This window comes from Lepisma saccharinum, chromosome 5 (genome assembly GCF_977018435.1).
Source record: "Lepisma saccharinum chromosome 5, izLepSacc3.1, whole genome shotgun sequence".
Classification (NCBI taxonomy): Eukaryota; Metazoa; Arthropoda; class Insecta; order Zygentoma; family Lepismatidae; genus Lepisma; species Lepisma saccharinum.
Window position 1 is genome coordinate 25,101,563 of NC_139233.1, and position 12,039 is coordinate 25,113,601.

Genomic DNA, 12,039 nt, shown 5'->3' on the forward strand with positions numbered 1-12,039 from the left:
ATTTCTTGCTCATATGTATCTCCCGACGCATTGACGCCCATGGGGCCAGAGCCCATCCGATAATTCGTCGTATTGTTATTATATTTGTTATCGTGATTCGTGGTGAAGTGCTTATTGAAATCGATTAATAAATATTATTTTTTTTTTTAAAAAAAAGTTAAGATGCATTGTTGTTGGGCATTAATTTCATAAAATGTTGGCCGGCCCCCGTGGCGGAGTGGTTAGCACATCGCGCCACGACTCCAGGGGTCCCGGGTTCGAATCTCGGTCTGGGCATGGATGTTTGCGAGTGCCCATTCACCAATTTCATCATATCATTTTTCATCTTCGCAAATTAGCCAAAAGTGGCACACAAAGGAGAGTAAAACCAAATCTTAAAACGTGGAATGAGAATTTTGTGAACTTATAGTTCGTTTTGAGCCCACCCAATATTTTTGAAAATATGGCGCCTCTGTCTCGACGTTTCCATCTCGTTATTTACCATAGCCTTCAATTGCATATTTCTTAAATTGCATCACTTTTCTGACACGTTTGGTTGTTCGCGAAGATGAGGATGAATGATGGATGATCGGGTGAAAATCATGAACGTACACTCACAAAGGAACAAGATTCGAAAACGGAAACTTTTCTTTTTGACCACCCTGTACTTTCAGACGTTTCGGAGGAGGGAGCAATCCGTTTTATATTATGTTAAGAGTCCCCTTATCTTAATCCACACATGACACGATTCCAGAGACCTTACAACAGTGGCCGTGTCAAGTAATTTCGCGAGAAGGGGGCAATGAAGAGAGTTTGGTATTTTATTTCTTACTCTATCCTGGGAATCTCCGCAGCAGGTGGCGCATAACGATAGAGAAGGGGAGAAAGCGAGTGGGTGGAGCGAAGCAGTACGTGGTTCTGCAAAGGTTGGCAGCTGCAGTCGCCTTTCCCTTCCCTGCAATCCCGTTCCTTCGCACGTGTTTATTGGTGGAGACCTCTCGAGTCACTACTTGCTCAGAGACTTACTATCCTTAGCTTGCTCCAGAGATTCCCGGGACAGAGCATAGTAGTCACGTGGAGGTGTAATGTTCATTGGTTCGAGGTCCAACTCATACTTAAAACACAAATACTTGAAACGCGCGTTAAATCGTTTAAACAGATGCCCGTGTTTGGTTTGTAATACTCTTAAACCTTTCAAGCGATGCTTCTTTACTCACCAGATCAATACATTTTTAATGAATACCCCCCAAATAGCCATTCCTATAGTACTTTGCACAGAAACATAATTAATTTAATCTCAAAGGCTAAACAAATCCATATTACCCTCCCTCCCCTCATATTGTGTGTGTATAACTGCCAAGCATATTTTTATTAGGTATGAGCGATATCAGTTCTACTTATGTGGTGTGTATTATATTATTGAATTAGAAATGCTCTTTTTAAGTTTAAATATTAATAGTTTGTACTAATTCTACATTTTTTTAGTTCAGAAATACTATATTTTGCTCTCTTTCATAGTTCTGTAAATTGGGCTTAAATTATGAACCACTCTATTGTTTCCACGTTTCATTCGAATGGTAATGCTGTAGTTCGAAGAATAATAGGAGGTGGTTATTACTTAATCAAGCAACTCCATCCTCTGCCACAACACTGCCCTACAACTGGGATATGATTTATCTGGCTATCCCTGAAAGTGAAAGGCTGATTTTTCATCCAAGTGAAAGATGGAGACCAGAGACGCGAACTTTCGAGTCATCCGCACATTGCCCACTAATTATTGCACACCCTGTATGAACTTATCTGGTTAGGGGTAGTTCCTGAAATACCTGTAGGTCAGACCGAATGTCAAGAAGACGAATTTGGTTCTGAAAGCCATGTTGGAAATGTGATTCTACGAGACAAATTATCAAGTGTCATCACTGTTTATGAGCAACCATTACATTCAATTAATATTACAACGAAACTTACCTTCGATTTCCCAGGTGAATTTCTTCTCGATGACTGGTCGGTGTCCCTACAATAAAAGGAAACGCATCATTACATATTCAGTAACACGAGTACGTACATACAGGAAACGCCCATGAAAATGATACACTTAGTAAGAAAGCCTACAGGTGCAAGGTTACACATCCATAACCAAGGTTACACTTTTAACGTTTTTGAATCTGCAGGTGATAAGCTGCAATGGAACAGAAATATCCGTTACTGTTCTCCTAAGCTCGTTAACTTCGTATTATAGTTGGAGTCACTGACGTACGCAGGTTTCTTCTTTTTTCAGGAGGGGTTTGAATTGTAAAAGTCGATATTACCACAGTTATTATACATATATGATACGTTTATCTGTGATAGTACCCAGCTGCTTTCTAGGGGGGATGGCATACACTATAAAATATTTCATATATTTAGAACCAGGCTGGATAAAAATCAAGATTTTTATTTAACAAAAAAACATTTTTGATGATTTTTTTTATTTAGCTAAATCGGATTTTTTAAATTTAAATCGATTTTTTATATATATTTTTAAAAATCACACTTAAAATTGCTTGTATGGTTTCTGGCACCATACATATATTATAGAAAGGCTTTTTTCTAGTAAACGGCCCTGTAAAATATTTGAACAGTTTGTGGTTAAATCAAATAAAAAATTATATGTAAATAATAAATATATATTTTTCTGTTTCTGATACTGTATGTATGAACCTACTATGGAAATGTTTGTAGTTAACGAAACTATAATAATTTCAGTAAATGTTATTCCAGTGAAAATAAAACATTCTGGATGTCCTCTATAATTATAACTTGAAATATTTTTATAGTCTTTGCAGCTAAATTTTGGCAATTTTCTTAATGATAGTTTGCAAAATATCAGCTGCTATGTTTGTTTACAGTTTAATGATAGTGACACATGATTAGGATTTTGTATATTTTTCTGTACAAAATGTTTGCTATTTTTGCCCATAAAAAATATTGATATTTAAATCAAGAAATATATGAATGGGTTCACAGTTTACATATTACATTTCCTTTCATATGAGCTTCACATCGTCAGGACATATATTTTGTTTCCTTCCTTTTTCTTTCTTAGAGTCTAATAAACAATATTAAATGATTACAAGGTGAATGTACTTTCACGAAAAGTGATGCTGAAATCTATAAAATCCTTATGTACATTATTCTATAAATTATTTGTTTAAAGTCATTTAAATCAATCCACCGTGTTTAGAACTTTCCACTCTCAAATATGGGAATCGGGGATTATTAAGGGGGGGGGGGGTCTTGTCTACACGGTACTGTAGTCCCAAAGTGCTAAGTTTCGTGAAACGTCATGTGGGACCACGTTTTTAATAACTTTGGATGTTTTCATTAAATAGGCTATATGCATCAAACCATTTAACTTCCACAAAAAAATGCCATGATGATGATGATAATGATATACCCATAATGATAGTTTGATAAACATTTGATAATGATAAATGAGACTTATTACAATAGAGAATGCATTTTGGGGTCTTCTCGATATTATCTTCCCGATCATGTGGAACTAGAAGTATTTGACACTAATAAGCTCTCTGAAGTAATGGTCAAATTACATTTAAATAAATATAGACGAGACGAAAGTAGAAGTATACGCATTGTAGCAGAAAGTATACGCTAATGAATAAGGTTAACGAGAGGGTAGGCCTATACAGTGTATACCGCCGTATACCCTCGACTACAGTCCTGGGTCAACATTTACCGTTGTTTTTTTTTCGATTTTTTTGACTGCTATTATTTGAAAATTTTGATTTTCTCAAATTTTAGAGGGGCTTGGAGCCCCATCAGCCCCACTGCGTATACCAGTGGTTAGAGGGGAAGCTGGTATAGCACTTAATACATCATCACCACACATATACATGATACTTTTTTCTAGATTTTTTTCTGGGGTGTTTTGCAATTAAAAATCTGATTTTTTCCCCTTTTCTAATATAATTATTCGCTACCAATGATCCGATCCTAAACTGTCCTCTCACTAAAATTTCAGAGGAAGCGATTTTTATTTTGACCAATTGTATTCTTCCATCGTAAGCTAATCAACTGTAAAATGTCCTAAATATACCCTATTCAAGCTTCATCTAGTGAATTTTAGTAGTACACAATGTAAATTGTGCAAAAGTCTCCTTCTCCATTGTTTGTACTCTGCTTATTGTAAAGTGTGTTAGGAAGCTAACAGTTTATTCCGCCTTTGCATCTAAGATACAACACGCTAACAAATTGTGCATATTTTAAGCGACATACTGCACCTAGTCCTTGTCTGTACTTAATGTTAGCACTGAACAATTTTCTTGTAATTAATTCTGTCAAAATTTTATTTTTCAGGTAAGTCTTCTTGGTTTTTTATGCAAATTCCAGCAATACAATTTGTTGCAGTGTACTACACTTTGTATTCTACTAGAAATACGGACGGTAAGTAGGTATACTTAATACTTTGTAGTTTAAAAATGTATTGATAATGTGTAATACGTGAATTGGAATCATGGAGTAAAAATAAATTTACCATTAATAACTTAATCCATTGACAAAGATTTCAGTTAAAAATAATATTGCGGTTTTAAATTCACCATATTTTCAATTAATGACATAGTTAAGTATGTAAGGTATGTTGGCAAATACATTTTAAAATCACGAAGCAATAGTGAAGGAGCAAGAAGACAAATGATAAAAATGCAACAAAAATGACCAAAAATACTGAAGAATGGCTTAAGAACAAAAAAGGACGAAAAATGCAAAAATAAAAACAATGTTTTCTGGTTCTAAGTGAAGGGAAACTGACTAGTATCAGGTTTGGTATTGTCCTCCAGGCCCATAAAAAAATATAATTTTTTTCCATCAACTTCCTAGCCCTGATTATTATTAGGTTACAAAAAATATTTATATTTGTGAAACTAGCACCGCCTTAGAAGAGGGGCAAGATTTTACCCTAAATGGAAGGGAAGCTATCTAGCAGCAAAAATATTTGAAATGTAGTTTTAGCATATCAGGTCGAGGCACACATTGGTTCGGATTCCACTTTAAGCTGCAGGCCGAGTCCTGATTAACCTTACCGTGCATAGTGTGGACTCAAAAACTAAAAAAAAAAAATCAAATGTAATTTTAGCGTTTAGATTTGGGAAGAAAGTTATGCCAAAATTCGACATTTAAAGTTGCGCAAGTTTCAACTGCCCTCCTTTATTGTCCTTTACAAAATGAAACACTTTGTTTTTCTTTCGATACAAGACAAAAGCTGTGTGTGTACATTATATATTCAAGGATGGTGACAGAAAGTATGTAAACATCGACAACAATAATGATTTTTTTTATTTTTTATTCCTCCATAACTCAAATGAATGGTCTTCAATATCCAGTTATAATATTGTGAGTTTTCAACTGGAAAGAATGCTGCTTCCTGGATGAGGGTTAATGAATGATCCTTTTACTTGACTCACGGGAGTTTTCCAAATTGATAAGTGCATGTGCATCTTTTTATTTAATTAATGGGTAAATGTCTGTTATATCGGAGACACATTAAAAGCGGTTTTTTTGTGTTTCGGATTGTTCGTACTTACCAATTGTGTATTGCGAACCATAGTTGAAGGTGCCATTATGCTTTTTACACGTTTGGAAACACTGGCGAGACCGCGTGACTTTCGACGCTCGCTCCATCTGCAGGTACATAATGGAAACAACGGCATAATGTTGTCGCTTTGCACAAAATGCAAGTTTATTGTATCAGAAGTGCTTATTTCTTGTTGTGCAGCATTCTACGGTGCGAAAATACCTCCACGAACTTTCAAAATGCTACAGAAACTCATTTCCGTAAGTAGTTTCTGCTGTAAAAATGAAGAAATGTGTCTCCGATATAACAGACATTTACCAATTAATGTCTTATTGGGAAAGTTTTAAAACTCACAAGGAACGCACAATTTTTGTTCTATTTCGTTCTGCATTAAACTCTCACAGAATATATCACTGAAAAATGGTAAAAGGAATTTGCGCAAAATGAATATCGAAAAATGAAAATCGATGCCATTACAGAAGCGATCACTTACTGAAGTAAATCTTCATCTGGCCAATGCAGGAATAGAGATGCTCGATAGGGTTCAATATAAATCTGCATAACGCTTGGGGAAAACGAATGCTTTTACCTGTATTGTGGGAAGTAATTTATACAAAAAAAAATCATACGTAGCAATTCTTCTCTTGTTAATTACGCTCAAAAACTCTTGGAAAAAGTTTCATTTGCTGTCAATTACACCATAGGTGCCGACTTTAGGGGGGAAAGGCACTTTCTTTTCCCAAATTCCACAAGAAGTATATACACGTGCATTATGCATAAAAAATATTGTTGTCATTATTGCCCCCCCCCCAAATATTAATATGAAGTTGGCACCCTCTGATTATCACATTAGCCAAATAAGACATCTATTACCCAAAACTCTAGTTCAAGGAAGCCTTGTCATAGATCGAGTTTTTTTCATACCGCATGGAAATAACGCGAAGAAGGTGATTTTATTTACGTGTTTGTTATAAGATATTTGTTTTATCCTGTATTATTTTGTACTCTCGACTCTGGAAAATGTGAAGTTTCAAGTTTTAAATAATAGATAAAATTGACAGATATTATTCATCAATATATTACTTATGGATTTTCCTTATCTTACTCAGTAAATAGTATAAATTCAAAAACAGCGAAACTTCTTGTGGAATAATTTGTGAGACTTTCTAGTATCGACAATATTCATAACAAAAATGTGCACAGAGTTAAGACACGAATATACTTTTTTATTGAAGCATTCATGTTTTCCTAAACACTTATGTCTTCAATTTGATTGGGTGGGCAGAGGAATTTTTGGGTGGGCACTTGGAATATCAACTACAATGCTCAAGTTATCGCTCCCTTTTACTTTGCCTATTATCACACATATTATTAACGTTTCGCTCGAGAAATCGGTATTTCCCAGGAAATGGAAAGAAGCTTTGATAACACCACTCCCTAAGCAACTAATATGAACGACCTTCGACCTATAAGTGTTCTGCCTGTGTGTTCAAAACTCCTAGAAAAAATAATCTATAAACAGACGTTTACCTTCGTTGCTCAAAATAATATTCTTTCACCGGCACACATGACATCTACGGCTATGCTGAAAGTCGCAAATGACGTCCTCCAGGCTGTGGATAAGAAATTCCTAACTGCACTAATATTATTGGATCTGTCCAAAGCATTTGATACGGTACAACATAAATTACTTCTCAGTAAACTGAAATATTACAATTTTTCACAATCTACCCTTAACTGGTATTTTTCATATTTTAGTAACCGGAATCAACGTGTAAAACTGTCTCCTACTTTATTATCTAATACTTTATATATTTCATTTGGTGTGCCACAAGGATCTATATATACTAGGTCCCTTATTGTTGACGATTTATATTGCAGACCTACGCTCAGTTGTCAAATACTGTAACGTACATTCATATGCTGATGACCCCAACTAACTAAATCATTCCATCCAATAGAAATTGCCATAAGTACTGAATACATAAGCAATGATTTGGGTACGATAAAAGCATGGTGTGATGCAAATGGCTTTGTAATAAGTCATGTTATACATTTATTGGAACTCGAAATGCTATTTGTTCGGTCGAGCTCACCAATACAACAATTAAAATAAATGGTGATGTCAGCTGCCAAATCAATAAATCATTTGGAACACTTACATTCTTGTTTAAATTTAACAAACTGTTATCTTCCAAAATCAAACAGCGATTAGTTGAAACACTCGTACATCCATTTCTAGACTATTGTGACGTAGTGTACTCTGGTAGAATAAATAGAACTTTACAAGCAAAAATTCAAAAAATGCCAAAATGCGTGCATGCGGTTAATATTTCGCATCCCAAGGCGTGAACATATTTTACCTTCCATAAATGGTAAGAATAGCTTGAATATGTACTGTAGGCGACTACTGCATACATATTACCAAGAGTATGTCGAGTATACCTAAAATAGAATCTTTCCGTAATGAAGTAATGAATTTTCTTTTAGCAGAGCAGAGATTGTGTTCAAATACTATGATGTAACTTGTACGTTTATGTTATGTATTTTGTCCATATCTTCTTTTTCATTTTTATTTTACTTCTATTTTTATGTTGTCTTTTCACCATTTCTTGTATCATTTATTATAATTATTTGATCAGAAGCAGTATTTTGTATCTAAATCGTACATTTTGTTTTGTACGTACATATAAGAAATTTAAATTTAAATGTACACCATGACATGGGTTAGGTGGCAGAACAGCCTCAGGCTGAACCTCGCCCACTTAAATAAAGAATTTGGATAAAGAATTTGAATTTGACCACCCGTCGCGCCGTTCCTGCTTAAAGACTACCTATGATGCGTTTCGAAATTCTAGGAGCAATGAGTTCCAAAGATAGGAAGTGGAAACGGTGAAAGCTTTTGAATAGAAATTCGAACTAGTCCAGGCTTTTTAATCTCATTTTATATGTTGTGCCTTTTGCGTTCATTCTTTGTTCCAAAGACTTGAGTCAAAAGGCTTTAGAAGATTTTAGCAGCATTAACTATCAATTGCTTTACAGTTTCAAATCTGAAAGCTCAGATTTATTTAAGATAAATATATGTTCAAGAAATTAAAGTTCATGGTTGTAGTAAATCGAAAACTGGAGCACAGGGAAACAACTTCTAATTTGCTCAGTGTAATTATTTTAATATGCATAAGGTGCAGATAAACATAAAAATATTGTTTATAAAAGATAATTTTGAAAATATGTCGCTTGCTCATTATAAATTAAAAATGCAATATTTAAATAAAACATTCTTCCTTGTTGATAGAAAAATGTTCAAAGATATGTTGCGTTACTTAAGAAGAGTAAATTTTCACAACATTTTTTGTTATTCTATAATTACAAATTTACAACGTTCAAGCAAAAGGATTTAAAAAAAATACTTGAAAAAGTATACCTCAAAATGTATCTAAATTTTATTTAGCACCATTTTTTCTTCGTATAGTCCGAGTATAATATAGCGAGAGACAAGTTAGTAAATTTTCGTTTATGCATATTTTTTGTTAGATGACTAACATTGCATTAATTATTTTAGATCAGATATTATTCGTAATAGGAATTCAAGCTAAAATTCTGTGCATCAATTTCTCAAGGCAAATCGAACGGAAAAAGTGCTTTCAGCACTCTCCTGCCACCTATTGGTAAGAGACGAAATCACTTCGAGCCCGCTCACAGCAGAGGTGCAGCAGAGGTTTGGCGAAGAGCCAGCAGTAAACTAGAACTGGAAACTTCACGAAATTTTATCTAAAAGCAGGGATTCGATGACGTTGTTGACATGTATTTCCACGAGTTGCGGTGTTGGTTAGTATATCGCACTGTGTCACTAGCAAGGGCGTATTTGGGTGGGAGGTTCGTTCGGACTACTCCTACGTATTTCGCTGTTCTGCTATTTTTGGCTAATCAGGAAGGTGAGCATGAACGGCAAAAACTGTGTGTGTGTGTGTGTGTGGGAGGGGGGACAACTGCCCCCTCGCCCCCATAATCGCCGCATTGATCAGAAGTTTTATTTTTCGTCAACTGGATCTAACATCCATCTTTCTTGTTGTTCAATAAATATTCAATTCTTTATCTTTTTGACTGCCCACGAATTTACGTGCAGTTGTTGACTTTTATATTAATATTCCTGCTGGCAACACTGATGCGTTGCAGATACACTGTTGTCTTGAATGTTGTCTCCAAGGTTGATCACTTAAGTTTAGAATGACCGCATTTATTTTTGTGTTAATGTATGAGTTTCTGCTAGTTCTAGATGTTTCGTTCAACCTCCTCTCCTTATTCACCCACCTTATATTAGTGCGAATCGTACCTCTTTGTATGTTATTTCGAGCATAATAATGCATTCCTGTAAATGTATATTTTCAAGTTTAGTGTCTATCATGGCTAAAAATGCAATGCTGTTCCCCTATTTATTTTGCACTATGGTTCTTTAGCAGTACACCATAGAAAGAAGGCATTGTTTTGTTTTGTTCATTCAAAAGTAGCAGATAAACGACACACAAAAATCAAGTCAAAAAGTGTGCACGTGACGTAGGGAATTCAAAACATGTATTTACCCCTTATTTTGGTGCCTTTTTTTTAGGTGTCTGATTTCATAATTTTTGGTACCTATTTAAAAGTCTTTGGTGCTTATAAATCCACCACATAATTATTATCTTAACAGAGCTGCAGTTAAACCATCAATTTTTTTTTCAAACAATGGCTTGATGCCCTGTGTCACTAGTTCCCAAAGTGTGCGCAGCGCCCTGGGGCGCCGTGGTTTGCTTACAGGGGCGCAGCGAAATGGTCCAATATTTTCACTGAAATGATATGATTGTTCCAAATATGTGTTTATTTAGTACTTTTTGCATTCGAAATGTTTCTGCATTTGAAATATGTGCAACCTAACCACACTACCTGAGCGTTGCAAGTGTTAGATAGGCGTACATTCTGACTTGAGCGCCGCGGATAAACCTTGAAACACTAAGGGCGCCGGGAAACGAAAATGTTTGGCAACCCCTGCCCTGTGTAATAGAATAAAACATACAAAAAGCCGTAACTATAGAAAAATGAAATGTTAATACATACATAAATGCACAGAATCGCATACAGTAGCAGTATAAAATATGTGTCGATGTCTTCGCTAGCGGTGTCAGGTTACTATTTTTTCACTGAACGATATTAAGTACTTACTTAGGTTTGGAGTCCCTTGGGCTGCTGTTTCTTCTTCCAGAATTCTTCTTCACGGTGGCGTCCACCTCATCAACTCTCTGCTCACTCGTTGTCACATCTGTTCAATACAAAATACACAACAAGTTAAGCAAAGCTCCGGGAATACAGCACAAACATGAAATGATTGATCGTAGGGAAAAGGTTGAGATATCGACATATACAGGGTGTCCCCGTGAAAATGGACAAACGTTTGCACCACGTGGAGGACACCAAGGTGGAAAATTCGTTAAGATATGATTTAGTTTCTTCCGCAAAATTAATGCTATGGACTTATTATTTTGAAGAATATATCACGAGTGATGATTTCATATCGAATGAACATACTATTGGTTATTGCGATATCGGTGCATTTAGCACAGTTATATGTAGGTACATTTTTCTGGTGGAACTCCAAACATTTTCTGACCATGAAATTAAAAACAATATATGAACTTTTTAAATTTTTGAAAGTAATATTTTGAAAAAAACAACTGCTCTTTTATATTTTGACCTTACTTATAATCTTTATATTTGTGGAACACTATTGTTTCTAGTTTACACGTTAATTTTCCTAGCTGATAAAGCTAATCTAAACTGAAAAAAATTGCAAAATGCATGGGCGTAACTTCGAACTGAACTTTTGGGGTGGAGGTAGAATGGAAAAGTTTACCATTTCATAAAAGGGCTATTTTGGTACATAGATGTACATTTGAGAAATCATAAAAAATACTGTTAATTACTTTGTTCCTCAGGTCACAGGAGGTAAAGAAATATACGCTTAACTTGTAAATATTAATAAATCTAATTTTTGATGGGGGAGCAAGTGTCCCCTTGTCCCCGCCAAGATTCTCCCATGGTAATAAGTAACAGAATTTTTCAGTTATGCCACTTTTGCCACAACAAAAATAGACAGTTGTTATATTCACCAATCATCTCTTCAGCAAGTTCTCGAACTGTGGTGGTTCAGTCGATAAGATGTCTGACTCTTATGGAAGAGACCCGGGTTCGATTCTCGGGCTGGGCGATTTCAGGTTGGAATCTTTCCAACAACGTCCCTGCATAAAGCGGTTCTGGAGTTCACCAAGCCTCCATTACCTGAGTGCGACCCTGAAGGACTAGTGAGTGGTGCTGATCACATTACCATCACAAAATGGCAGAAATTATGGACGCCTGCCACCCTATCTCCACCACACCTCCCTTATATGACTTCACGACATGTTACAATGTGCAGGAAACAGCTTTACTATTACCTTCACACCCACTTCTAAATTAAT

General features: G+C 35.4%; 1 protein-coding gene across 8 annotated transcripts in view; it reads right to left on the reverse strand.

Moving 5' to 3' along the window:
• The window catches only part of Fhos (Formin homology 2 domain containing), a 292,809-nt gene that overhangs the window by 220,162 nt on the left and 60,608 nt on the right, over positions 1 to 12,039 (reverse strand). For all 8 annotated transcript variants that reach the window (XR_014441685.1, XM_083122315.1, XM_083122317.1 and 5 more), the window contains exons 3-4: positions 10,748 to 10,844; positions 1,948 to 1,993 (exon numbers count right to left, since the gene is read on the reverse strand). Coding sequence is in view for 7 of the 8 variants with exons in the window: in XM_083122315.1 (XP_082978441.1) it covers positions 1,948 to 1,993; positions 10,748 to 10,844 (143 nt within the window). In the remaining variant the exon portion in view is untranslated. The remainder of the gene's footprint in view (positions 1 to 1,947; positions 1,994 to 10,747; positions 10,845 to 12,039) is intronic.